The 15,338-nt window shown below is 27.9% G+C and overlaps 1 protein-coding gene across 1 annotated transcript in view; it reads right to left on the minus strand.

Moving 5' to 3' along the window:
- The window catches only part of LOC119675679 (neuronal PAS domain-containing protein 4), a 40,373-nt gene that overhangs the window by 4,708 nt on the left and 20,327 nt on the right, over positions 1 to 15,338 (minus strand). The window contains exon 4 of the mRNA XM_038086886.1: positions 7,762 to 8,022. Coding sequence (XP_037942814.1) covers positions 7,762 to 8,022 — 261 coding nt within the window. The remainder of the gene's footprint in view (positions 1 to 7,761; positions 8,023 to 15,338) is intronic.

The following is a 15,338-nucleotide window of genomic DNA, read 5'->3' on the forward strand; positions in this document are numbered from 1 at the left end:
AGAGTTTCTTATATTTTTTTTTCTCAATAAATTGATAGAGATGTAATTCAGATTGCACTTTTCGTCGAGACAATATGCCATCTAATCAAATCATAAGTCATAAGAATAACTGAATCAAGAAAATACATCCAATTATATTTTCAGACTATAAACCACATCAAATCCTTAAATTTTGATGTAAACGTATTTTATGCTGAGTTTTTTATTTACAAACATGACAATTGTGCTTATTTATGAAAATGATTCTAATTAGTGATGAATCCTTTCAAATATTAGTTTTCAAATGAAAACCAAATATTTTGATAAATATTATTATAAATATTGAAATAAATAAATATTTGTTTTATAACAATTTATCTTTTCCCATCCCTACCAGAGCACACTAGATGTAGAGCTATGCACTTCCGTATAGGTGTTTTAAGGTTTACAGAGATGTGCCTAAAATCAAAACAGATATGTATTCTTAGAGAAGCTATAAAAAAATTATTTTTCCGACTGGTTGATTATTTTATTATGCTTGAGTTAGAAGTTGCTACTATTCATCTCGCAAGGAAATTATTTCATCGCTGTGAAATATTTGGTATGAATATTTACATATTTGGGACAGTCATTATGTCCTCAGCTAGTATTTTTTTAATTTCTAAGTTTATGTAGGTTTATCGCAGGGTTAAAGGTTCAGTTGGTAACTATAGGCGTAATGAGTTACCTAGAAGTGGCCCAAGACTCTTTTTAAAATCAATTATACCAGATGTAGACATGCTTTGATTTCGGCTAAGCTGACTATACACATAGAATGCTTTGAAGAAGGTGGCCCAAATACAATACAAAAAATACCTAGGTTAAGGCAGAATATGACATGCGTCTGTTTTGCAGCAATTGATGTTGTACTTTTAAGTCAGTGGAGGTTATTTCAGAATCAATACCTCCAAATAAAATCAATACTTATTTTAAATTATGATTCCTTTTGAGAAAGTTAAAGAAAATATATATAAAATATTAATGTGCGGGAACGTTTATTTAAAGTTGGTTTATTTACAAACATTCGAAACAAATATTATTCGAATATATTTTTCACGTTCTAAATATTGTTTTCCTAAATATATCTAAATGCTAAATTTTAAGAATCATGTTAAGCTTTGTGAAGGGGCATTATTTATCCATAAAAAAAACTACAACATAAATTAAATAAAGTACAAATTTATTTACACAATTATAAATATCAATGGTGCATATAAGATTTTGAATCACATTATACTAGATATTATTCATTGTTTTCAATTAAATTTTTGTATATATCTCAAAAAAAGTTTAAAAATCCTTTCTTAAATGAGTTCCTGCATATGTCTTTGATAGATGAGTATCAATTTATCAATTAATGAATAAATTTTTTTAATTACTTATAACATATGTTAAAATAAATAAAAATAAAAAGCGTAAAATAAAATACTAAAATAAATAAAATAAAAAACAGAATGTAAGAGTTCTTTGTGCGTTAAAAAGAAAAAGGCTCAGAATAATAATTATTTTTAAAAAATATAATGTAAAGAAAATTTAATTATTTTGAAACTGTTTGGAATCTTGAACAATATCTCTTAAAATTAGCTTATCAATACTAAATGATAACACAAATTGTTTATTTTTTTTTGCTACATAAATACGCCTTGGACGTTAAGGAGTGAGAATAGATCAACATTATGCTCTAAGGACTTATCATTTTATAAATTTATATAAGTGCATATTGGAGTAAGTCAAACTCAGATATTTAAATTGTAGACATGCAGACAGATAAGATACTATTTTCTGCATAAGAAAAATAACTAAATCTTCTAATAATCAATAAACCTAGTATTGACATTGATGCAACCAATTTTATGGACCATAAAATGCAGAAAAAAAATTGAAACAACACAAAAATTCACTTTGTAATATATATCGTCTAAATCAGGACCAAAATCTCAGTATTTTAAAAATCTTTAGCAAAGCACGGAACATAAAATTGTAATAATAATAGTTATTCAATATTTTGCAATTATTATTATTTTTTTATTTTTACAGAATGACATCTTCTTTGAATCATTTGAAACAATTACAATACTGACTTGTGAGTAGTTGTGGTTTAATATGATTTTAATGTCTTATAAATCAGTGAAATAATAATTATTTTTACTAATGAAATAATTAATAGCATGTATACATACATATATGGTAATAAATATATATATTTATGTATATATATATAGCAATACCGAAGTGAGTCAAATTAATTGCTGGTTGCAGCCTCATTGATGCTAGCAATATTATTTAAGTGATATAATTTCAAAATTCCATTAAATGATTAATAAATTATTTTAGTCATAATATATACAATTGTTTTAAATTTATGCGTGCAATTACACAATTTGACTTTAAATTATGAGCGCACTTTCAGAAATATCTTATAATACTCTATGCATTTGGTTAAAGTATATTAATTCAACAATGCACACTTAAGGTTTGCAAACGAAAACTTGTTAATAAATAAAAATATTTGTTAACTCTGACAAATATGCAAAGGTATTTTCCCACATTAAAATCGATTTTGTCTATACGAACATTTGCAAAATATTTGCATTAAAAAACGCGCATTGAGATACATAATGTGAGATCTTTACTTGCAGTTTTAAAATACCATTTTGGGCTATTCAATTTCTCAAAAATATGTAACAATCTTTCATGCTTTTGTTGCTTATTAAGATCTCACAAACTCTAAAAGGGCTTTGGGCGCATTCAAACAAAACCCTTAGGCGACCCACAAAACTGGCTGTGCGGCCTCACGAAATGCAAAAAATAATTGTCCATTATCCAATTAAGATTTGTATGTGTGTGTTCGTATGTTAGTATACAAGGGAGCATACAGTAAAAAAAATAAACTACGTACTTATGGAGGAGTGTAATTGTGTAGACTGCCCAATGTGGGCATCGTATGCCACTTACCAGTAAAGCACCAAAAATGTCTAAAAAAGATACACTTACACATATTTTAAATGCAAATGCCATGCGACTGCCATGGATTGCTTCTACACTTATAAATACAAAATATTTAAGTCTAGAGTTTGGCGCCATTTGTATTGTGGCTTATACGAAATTCCAAAATTTTACTTTTTTCATTATTTTTTTTTTTGTTTTTGGAGTAAAGATACTCATCCATATTTATTTCAGGCACAGTGCATTAAGGTGACCTAAATGCTCCAGAAGTGGAGTGCTACATGTTGGTATTTTGTACACATTTACTTATGAGTACGTATGTATGTATAATGTTTATAAAAAGGTTTAGGGTCAGTCATGTTCTTGCTACTTTGAGCTCTATTTTTTGTGAGAGTAGGAGTGCATTATTGCTTAGTATGCACAGCGCTGGTTTAATTTATTCTACATATACAATTTTGAATTGACTTGGAATTGCGTACGGTGCAGCAGGTTCCTATGACTAACGATATAATTTGGTTCAAATGCCATTTATGTTCACCATTTTTGCTCTAAGCAGTTGTGACTGAAACACTTTCAATGCACAATTGCAGCCATAAAACATTTTCACGTTTGTGTGTTGTTTCAATTAACACTCCACACGGCGTTCGCGAAATGCCACTTTAAATGCGTTAACCATTCAGCAAATAACACAGCAGCAAGCCACAGAAGTGCATAAAAATAATGATATATTATTAAGAAAAAATATAAAAAAAATAAACTTTATAAGACAAATCTATTTTCATTCATCTTAAAGCCTGCACATATGCACACGATCTACACACGATCTAAATAGAAGCAGACACACATCAAAGATTGCAGTACGCCTTCGTACACTTGTAAAAAATTGAGGTGGGTGTCAAAATAATTGGGTGAAAATGTTGGTGACAAAACTGTTTGGGCACAAAAAATGTAAAATACTTGTGGTTGCCGCTTTTTAATAAAAAAATTTTTCATTTATAAATCTTGATAATATCTGACCTTAAAGGAAATCGCCACTCTAATCGGCGGAGTTAACATTGTGCTAGTGTTTATAACATGCAGTATAACAATTATATGCAATGATATATATGTACATATACATCTTATTTTATTTCAGATTTTACACTTTTTTATTCTATTGACTTTAATTTTATTTTAACATTGAAAATTATCATGTAGAAGTTTCTTACATACATTTTTTCTTATGTATATTCTGCGGTTTTAGTACAGTTAGCTTGTATTTTGTTGTCTATATGTTTTTCTTCAATTTGATTTTTGAAAAATTATTCATTTGAGAGGAGTATCTGTTAGGAAAGATTTCACTGTAAAGCTTGCTTTATTTTTATTATATATAGTCAATCTTTATGTATAGCTTAATTCTTGTGTCCAAGTTCATTAATAAATTCTTCAAAAAATTAATCAAATTTTTCGGTTTTGTATTGATTCTGGTAGACTTTACTTTGTTTTAATATATATGAGCTTATTAATTTGTTAAAAATTCATTTTAACAGAACATTTAATATACTGATAAGTAATTAATATTGTTTGTTATTGTATATTGTGTTGCCTCATATTAGTCTTTAATTTTATAAATTATTAAATAAAAAATTTCATTTTCAGCGTGACATTTTTATTGTATGACCTATTTGCTTTAAGGATTTTGATTGTTTTTTACTGATAAATTAAAATAAATAAAATGACAAAATATTTTATTTATTTTAATTTATTTTAATCCATATACATAGTTTATTTTATTTTACTTTCGTTTTGTATAACAGTAGAAACTTTATTATTGTCAGCCTATTTTTGTTTGTTCATGAGCGGCAATCGAGTAAAGCAGGCTAACTTCTTCCAAATAATGGTCAAAAGTAATTGGTTATAGAAAAAATGTTCTTCTTAGAATAGTGTTTCTTTACTTGGGGTATTAGCAAAAAAAAAATTTGATAATAATTTATATAAATTTACTTTGATTTTCATTATATTTATTTAGTAATGGTAACAAAATCTAGCTAGACACATATCCATTACAAAATCTACTAAAATTAACATATAATTTTTTATTATTATGTATTATAATTTAAATATGTCGGTCATTATACATCAATGAGTTGTGTTCTGTACTAAAATTTATCCCTTTTTTAGCATTTTCCTTGACTTTTATTTTACTGAGTTACTTTGGTTACTCCATGTGTACTGTATATGTTTATAAAGTAGTTACACATTATTAAAAATCTCTAATATCGTTTTCAAAAACTATCAAAAACGTATCAAAAACTATATTATCCATTTTATTAAAAGCTATTTTGTTAAATCTGGGGTTACAGCATTATCCCGAAATATTTTCAATGTATAAAGTTCCAAGTATTGTGATATAAAATTTTTGAATTGGTTTTAATTAAAACAATTATATTTTAATTTGTAATAAAAATATTAAAAAATTATTTTAAATATTATTTATAAAACTACACTTTTTTCTGTAATAAATACTGTAGTAATTCTGTTCATATTATTCGGGTATTTTAAAAACTAAAGTTATTCGATAATTCGATTAACCGGGTAGCAACGAAGTCTTTGGAGTTAAAAAAAAAGATTTTTTGTTAATCCCCGGAGTCTTTGAGTATCCGGATTTGCGATTATTATGCGCAGTGAAATTATTCAGAGACTCCGTGAGAAAATGTAGATGAGAGAGCACCAAATACAAATGAAGCTGCATCACACAAATAATTCCATTTTTAATAGCGATTAAAAATTGTTATTTTTTGTACGAATTTGTGTTTGATATAGAAACACAAGGAAAATTATATGTGTGATATAAATTAAAATTATATGATGTATGATATTAATTAAAATTTGAAATATAATATAAAATATATAAATATGTTTATGTAAAAGTTAAGTGTATAAATAACATTGAAATATTTGTTTGTGCCTAATATATACATATATTTCTCAAAATATTATATTTAAACAATATATTAATATCATTTATAATATACATTAAAGAACCATTACTTTTAAGTATTATGTATTTGAATTCAAGTGTGAAAAGATTTTTTTTAACTTAATTTAAATTTATTTGGAGTTTGTTGGAAGACCATTACTTTAATCTCAAAGTTAAAAGATATACTTTTTAATTCTAAATTTTGTTCATTAAAAATTTAACTAAATTTATTTTATTTAACAATTGTTATTGTGTAGTTCATTTACAAATATAAGATTTTGTTCATCTTAATCAAATCCATCGTTAAGTATGTTGCTTAAGTCTTTTATTTGAATTAATTTTTCATGCTTTACCTTATAGTTGTTACAGAATATAGGATTCATATTATATATTATCATTATTATATATATATCATGATATTATATGATACTAGGTATTTTGTGTATGTTATATATGAATATATATTTAATTTCTTCATATTTCATATATAATGTATATATATTTATTATATATATTTAATTTTTACAGTAAATCAAATAGCTCCACTATTGAATTCAATTTTGACTTTTTATAAAAAACGATACTGTATAAAAATTTTTCTTTTATTGCAAAAATAACAAAACATTCTTTACTACGTTTTGCTTGTTTCAACATTTTCATAGGTTTAATTTGATTGTGTTTACCCATAAAAGATTCTAACGGTTAAGTTAATGACTTAATTTAAAGTAACTCAAGGATAGATAGGTTCTGAAACACGAATTTACGCAGTCTAGAAATTTCAGAAGTTCGCAATAAGATTGCCAGTTGGTTTTATTGCACTTACGTAGTTAATTGTTATATTTTTTAGTGGGTAATTTTTACTATTTTCGACTAAAAAAAGTATAGTACAATCTGCAATTGTTCTGATTCTATTGGTGTGTAATTCGGGCGTAATGCAACTGGAAGTATTAAATAAAATTATTGTCGTATGATTTCTTTTATTGTAATTTACCCTTGGTACACTCCATGACGATGCTTCGGTTATGGGAAAGGACCAAAAAGAATAAAAAGGAATATAATAAAAAAGATCATTACGTTCGATAAGTAATTTTTTTTAGTCTTTTGGATCCACTAGAGCAGGACTGTCTAATTCACGACCTACAGGCACAACAACAATATCCTAAAATCTATGCTACATACAGTAGATTTTTGTATTAATGAGTACCCAAAAGCCCTATATTTGAAAGCTAGAAACATAACAAATCTGTTTTCTTGAAATAACTAAAGGTGTTGACATTATGCTTGGTTATACTGAGAGTATGGTATATATTTAATCTGTAAATTGGATTTCTTTTCATCAAATGATTGGCCTCCCACATTTTATCAACCATGTAAAAGAGTGTCATTAACCATTGTAGTTCCAACTACTGCCATGACAGACCGAGAACAACTTTATTAAAGTGTGACACTATCGCGCCATCGAATTTTTGACATTTCTTCAAAGAAGGAAATCATAAAATGTGCACTGTAAACATCGCCAACAGCATGTGGCCAATTCCAGTCAAACAAACACACAAGGCGTCCAACAATGCAAACAACTGTCATCGTTTGTCAGTTTATAAATCACTGGCAACATTTTCTCAAGTGAATTTCAACTTAAATGCTTCATGCATAATTCATACATTTTGCTGTTATTATTGTTGTTGTTGCTGTAGGTTCTTGTTGCAACACACGCAACGTTCTGCTTATTGCTTGCTGATGTTTGGTGTGATTCATCCATCAATTTTGTTTTGTTTATATTTTTTTCTTGCTTAAACACTGACAGTTTAACACTCGCACTTATGCACTTATTCACTTACCTTTTGATCTCCAAATCGCATTTGTCTACGCGCATTACGGCTGACATTCATGCGACACAGGAACATGCGATGTTCACCCTCGAGGCTTGTCATTGCGGCCGCTGCTGCCGCCGCTGCAGCTGATGTAGCCGATGATGAGGAGGAACTTGTGTGCTGTCCCGGTTGCGGTGGTACGTTGCGATTAAGTTCGGCTTGTATTGCTGCATGATCCTGTTTGTCAATGATATCGTAAACAGAATCGCCATGAATGAGCAAATCTTCCTGTGAATGCGCATGTGAATGAAAGAATAAAAAGAAAAATACATAAATTAAATAAATTAATTTATTGATTTAGTAATTAATTTAAAAGTAGAGTAAATGTTAATAAGTCCGTGTATTAAGGAAAAGTTATATGAAAACAGCGGCCACCGGTTTTAGTATATTTCATGTTAATTTTAATTTGCTTATGATAAATTCAATTAATAACAACAAACATAAAAAATTTATTTTATGAGGTACATTATCATTATCTAAGATGAATTATTAAAAAGAACTAGTGTTTCTAAAGATCAAAAGCTTTGCAACTTTATTAGCTCTTTTGTACTGGGGATCAATCCATAACTAACTAAATGCCTTTTTGCGTCTGAACGTCTGAATATATGGTATTTTGTCGAGGAGTATCTAATGAGGCACAAGTAGCAAATAAAAAAATAAAACCTTGGAAAACTCAGAAATAAAAAGATTTTCTATAAATATATAATAGTAAATACTTAATAGTAGGATGTAAGTATATGTTTGTTGCAATAAAAATAAAATGGTCAAATATTTTTGTAAAAGACATTTTTTATAAAATAATATATAATATTCTACTTTGGTGAATAGTTGTTACATATAAATTGTTACCATTTACTTGCTGCATATTATTTTTACCTACAATATATATAGAATTTATGACGTTAAGTCCATTTTTGTCATATTTAAACACTAGCTTAGGTCACATATAGACCTTTTCAGTTCTCCGCGATATCAAATGCAGTTAGATATCTTTTTGGAAATGTAATAGGCGTCATGTAGAATGACAACTCTTTTTGTGAAACTATTGAGTGCTAGAGGTCCTACTTCGTTTACCAACTTCCCAAATAGATATGCAGCTCATATCTATTTTAGAGATGTTTACCTATGTTATTTATTTGGTGTTTGAGTGACATTCGTAGAATTTTTGTACGTGTATTACTGAAGAATTTTTTTGAGTGATAAGGCTCACTTTATGTTTAGTAAATATGTTAGGAGACAAAATTGTCGCATCTGAGTCAATGTAATTACACAGATAACTCTTTAAAAACCATAGCATCAACAAAAAATAGCTTTGTGGTGTGGTATTTAGTGGCAGACTCGTACGTTTTTAAAAATGAGCAAGGTGTAACACAAATCGCTTATCCTGATGGCTTATGCTACATGACTACTAATTTTTTTGACGTAAAAATAATGACATAGAAGCGCAAAACATATAGTTTAATATGACAGTTCTACAAACCAACATGTTTTTTATTTTTGGGCACATAATTTTCCCACTAACTTTAACTCTAGAAAATATTCGGCACTTCGATAGATATATAAAATGATTTTCGTTAAGACGTTTATAATCACGGACTAGATTAAGAGCTTTCCTCTCAGTACAAAATATAGGTAGTAACCAATAAGGGGACTCAAAACAACTCAAATTAATATACCTATAATTGCATTTATATATTAGTTTTAATAAATAGTTATTATATTCTGCTAAAATTGCCCTTGAAATATTTCTGAGTGTAATAATTGTGTTTATCAAACGATTTACTGAAATGTTCCTTTCAATCGCGATCATGTTAAGGTTTAAATAAATTTATTATTCTTATTAAATTGCTATCGGCAAAATCTCTATAATTTTTCTTTATTTGCTGTAGATACGAGTACATATCCAAATCAACATTTTGCTACACTTGTTTTGCAGCTGGAAGCAAATTATTCATGCTCTATATTGAGATTGTAAAGTTTATGACAATGGACAAAACAAGTTGTAAACATGGTAAATGGCCTTTTAGATTTTTATTAAGATATTTATAGGGTTGGTAAAGTAATAGTTGCAGATTTGTTTGATAGTTATAGTCATTTATAAGTTTGTATATAAGTTTAGTACTCATAGTTTTGTATGGTTTGCTTAAATTATTTGATTTAAAAATTAATTTATTTCATAAAGAACAAAATAAAAAAAAATGAAAACCTTTTTATATATTATAGTATATATTTAAATTTTGTAAATTTTATTTTAGTTGAATCAATGTTACGTTTTGAAATGACTAAATGCTTGATTATATACAAAATATATTTTTACAATTGACGGTAATATCCTATATAGCGCAATAACCATATATAATCATATTACTTGTAATATTTATAGAAAATCTCAATATTTGGTACTATATCTAAATAATTTGTTTCACATTAATGTTTCAAATTTAAATATTATTTGTTTGCTATACCGATGCTTATCCCTCATTGAGATAAGTGATGAAAACAACACAAATCTTATTGATGTTCTGGATCACATTGATGCAGTGAGAAGTTGTAGAGATAGTGAAGTGGACAAACACGGTATAAGTTTTTTGGAAAATACAACCGTATTTAAGTTGAGACTCCTTATAAATCTTGATTTAATCCTTGATAAATGCTATTTCAAGCATTAAACAATTCAAAATGCAGAGAGTAACTACCAACCAACTAAAGTTACCTTAGTTATTTTACATAAGAGCAAATGCTTTCCTAAATTTAACAAAAGATGTGTTATGTGCATAATAAAGATTTTTACTGTAGCTTTTAGAATGATATCGATTTCTATTTTGTGAAATTATGAGTACGAATTTATGACAACTGACTTAACAATACATAAAAGCTTTGTAGTTAAAACCATATGGTTCACAGAACTAAACGAATAATTATCAATATTCGTGACAATAATTAAATAATAATAACAAAGTATAGATGTTCCATAGAAGCACGACACAGGCAAAAAAATTGAAAGGATATGAATCATACACAAATCATTCTATACCTGGTATACTATAGATTTCAATATACATTTGCTATTAAAGCAATGCAGTATTTTTAATAGTCAGTATGAATATGCATAGTAGCATTATGGTATATAGGACGTGTGCGAGTTAGGCTAAGTTCCGTTCTAAATGAGGAAAATTCTAAGTTGTGCCGATTATGTAGTGATGTGTCGATACGTGTTGATAAATGTGCAGTGTGCAGTGCAAGTTTGCAGTGCAAAAAATCCCAAAAAATCCCCCATTTGGTTTAGCATCAAATTAGCCTAACTCGCACACGTCCATAATACTGCTTTATTACAGTACTTTTGTACAACAAGATATAAATATAAGCATGATTTAGATCAGCGCTGTTCAGACCAAATACGATAACGAGCAAAGTACTGCACTGCATAGATTGGAGGGCTGTAGAAACAAATACATACGTTTATTATTTCTTTGCGAAAAATAAAAATATGACGATAATGTTAAATTTAGTTCTATCAATTCTATCAATATACACATTATTCATTGTAAATTTGTGAATTATCAGTCAGTAAAGATTTACATTTTGATTTTATAAAATTCGTAGTTGCAAACGTATTTTCACAGAGATAGATACTGTTTATCATTGAACTCATTTTTAAACCAAAGTTCCTTAGTTTTGGAAAACGGTCGCCAAGGAGTTTAAAAAATTCAGTTCCAGATTCTATTCTGCCCTTGAAAAAGAGGTCCGATTTTAGGTTCATATTTCCAACTGGTCTTTACATCAGTCTTTATATTTTCAATTGCAATCGTTAATGCATTTGAAAAAAAGGATATCTCGCTCTTTGATTCCTTAAAATTTGTGAAACAATGCTTAATTTCAACAATTATTTAATTAACGTAGTTCAGGTGATTATAAAAATTGAATCCTATAAAATTTTTTATCTTTGTGTTATGTTTTTTGCAACACAGACAAAATGAAAACTTGTGCTCCTCTACTGATGTTTTATATAAGTAATATTAGTTTATTTCTAAATCTTTTTACCTTGTAACTTCAAATTTAATTTGTTTTAGTCCTTGTCATATCAGTTAAAAATGTGAGATCACTCTGGAAATGAGGATATGGTATTTTATTTTCCAGTTCGGAAAAATGAAATCTGATTTTATTTCGTAAAAATAAAGGTATTTCGGGAATTCTCTGAATAATAGTGAGTTACAGGAAATTAACCATACGAAATTGCCATACGAAGAAATATTTTATTTTTAATATGATGACTTACGGAATATGAGTTGTTTAAACCAGTTGAACAAAGAATAATGCTGAAGTTTTTATCAATTGAGTAAATAAATGTGAAGTGTAATAAATTATTTAAAACATTTAATTCAATTATTTGGGACAGCATAAAAATAATGAAATTTTATCAAAATATACATAATTGTGGTGAATTAGGATTATGTCGCGGGAATCATTGATTAGCAGTAATAGTACTGCTTCAAACTCTTATGTTCTTTGTTTGTAGTTGTAACCAACACGTATGTCATTATTGAGAGCAATAATGGCAACCATAGAAAGGTTTGATTGATAGTTGTTGCGCAGTGTCAGCAAAAGGAAGACGAATTAAATTAATTTTGTGTTACCAAAAGTCTGTTTCAGTTTAAAATTATTTATGAATGTGTTTAAATTAAAAGTATTACAAGTTTACAATAAAAACAAAATTTTGAATTCTTAAATATTAATTAACTCACTTTAAAAAAGTTTTTGAAATAAATGTGTCCAGTTCAATTGAAATCAATTGTCGCCATTTTGATATTTTGGACACCTCAATTCAACAGAGCAAAAAATTATTTTTGTTCAATACTTCTAATTGTGTTAATATTATTTGACAAAATTTAATAACTACCTAATGGTTTGAAAATTAATAATTATAAAATTAGAATCATTTTCTAAAAAGTAATATTATTGTTGCATAAAAAGTTATACCTTAGGCTCGCTGCATATTGCATAACAACAAAAAACATGCCTAGTGATCCCAATACATACGTAGGAACACAGCGATTCGGACATTATTTTTTCGGCATTTGCACTAGTTAGTTTTTTTTTAAGACTTTTATGTTCGAAAGTGAATACGTTTTAGATTCGAAGTTTGTCTGCGAAAAATATGTATGTTTAGTAAAGGAGAGACAGTGTATGCAAAAATCTTGCTAGAGTCTACGCAATTTAGACGCAGAGTAATAATTGCTGTTATAATTCAAGGTAAGTTGAAAATAATAAATTAAATTAGGAATTTATTTGAATTGCGAATATAATAAAGACTTTTTGTATTCTAAAACTGAAAAATGTTTTTATTTTATATATTATTTGTATTTATCAGTGTATAGTGCATTACAATTTAGTATGAAAACAAAAATATATATTTAAATGATTTATTTATTTATTTCTACATTCATTAAGTTCTTACAACTTATCGTTATACTTAAAAAAATAATGGGTAAATTCTTCTAGAAAAGAATAGTGCTGTTATGTAGGCAGAACATCTATACTATATGGTATTTACTTTTCTAGTCAATTAAACAATGTGTTCGTTATATAGTTATCTTATTTCTTGTATTGTTTTAATTTCATGTTGTTCATATGTGTGTTATATATTAAACTTTTATATTTTCGGATACATTTTATTAAGTAATATAATAAGTGTCCGTTCTCTTTTATCGGTTGATGGTGTTGGTACGTATGTATTTGACAACAGTAATCCGATAATGTGCAACGATAACGTGTTTGAAAGGTGACATTTCAGTCCTTATTTTTTTGCGAAAGGAATTGTTATTCTTCGCTTGTGTAAAAAATATATCAGTTTTATTAAATTAGTGAAATATCTCAACAAATACGCGAAGTGTTGCTTTATTATTATAAAAAAAGTGAAACTGTTACAAAAACACGCTAAAAAATATGTACGATACAGTAAGGATACTAAACTCCGGATCCTGGAGTGGTTTGGTCGATTCCATTTTGAAATTTCAAAACCAAATATGCACCCCAATCTGGTCGGCCAGTTATTATATAAGTTGATGAAATTTTGCAATTGGTGGAGCAAGACCGACACACGCTGTGAGGAGATATCGGATATAAGAAGGAAATTGTTTATTTCGTGCTGTTCCAGCATGATACAACGTTAATTCTGTCCTCTACAGCTCACAACTCTACTGATTAAACAAAACAATGAAAAGCGATCAGAATAGGTCAATCAGTTTACATATATCTTTGATGACTCGACAAATTGATGGTACGTGGTTAAAAAGCTTTGATGCATTCGCCGTCTAACAACTATTTGTTTCGGTCATTACAAAACTCTCTAAACGGTGAAAAATCGTATGGGAGAAGAGCCGCTGAAAATAACTTGGCAAAGTTTTTCATCGACAAACGGTAGAAATTCTACATCAAGGAAAATATGAATTTACCCTAAAAATTTAAAAAGCTCATAAATAATAATGGCCAACATAAACTTTGTTCCTCATGATATGTAGATATGTAGATAACACAGTCTATGTGTAAATGTGTTGACTTACAAAAATACACTTTCAGAGTTTTTTATTATATATATAAGTTTATTAGTTAAATATATTTTTAATTTAAACCGGATTCTTCATTAAGGTTTCCTAATAAAATATTTGCATATGACTTTTAATTTTTTTGTTTCTTAAGAAATTCAATTTGTTGTCTTTATGATACAATCAAGAAATTAAAGAAAGTGTGTTTAATTTGTATCCGTTTTCAGCTAATTTTTTCCCAACTGATTCATCGTCTCACTGCTTCATATGACAACAAATACTTTACATTGTAGGAGATAACATTTGTATAAAATATGAAAATTTCAATGAATAAAATTAGGAAAAATAAAAATTACAAGATAAGCATAAATTAACATGAATTGTTGTTCATTTGTTTGCAATTATGGACTTAATCAATGAGCAATTTTTGTGTTGCAAAAGCAACAACTGCAGTTTATAGATTTCTAGCTTATTTCATAGAGCTGACAACAACAAACAACAATTACTATAGTTGAATTTGCAGTCGGAGGCTGCAAGTGTAAAACACAAAAAGAAAAAAAACCAACAGAAAATTTCAATTAACCCACCTCCTACCGAAATGCCATGAAATCATACACAATGCCATCTAGCGAAATGCATAATGTACGAGTTTAGTATGCACAATGCTGTGACTTTAAATTTAAATTATGATGCTCATCCACAATTCGGGTTGACCATTTGTGGCAGTGGCAACTGTTGCTGTTGCTATTGTTGTTGTTACATTTGCCATTACTGTTGCGGTTGCCATTATTGGCATTTTGTTAATTAACTTTGCTTGCTAAATGTCTATTTTCAAATCATTTTTGCTTGTTTTGCTTAACCGCATTTCTAGTTACCAATTGGTAGTTGGCAGTTGGCAGCAACTGTCGACAAAACCAAAGTTTCCATATGAAAACTAAGAATTGGTGACTTATATTCAACTTTTTTTCATGTTACCTATACGAAGAAACTATCTATGGTATA

The sequence above is a fragment of the Teleopsis dalmanni genome, chromosome 2 (genome assembly GCF_002237135.1).
Source record: "Teleopsis dalmanni isolate 2A chromosome 2, ASM223713v2, whole genome shotgun sequence".
Lineage (NCBI taxonomy): Eukaryota > Metazoa > Arthropoda > Insecta > Diptera > Diopsidae > Teleopsis > Teleopsis dalmanni.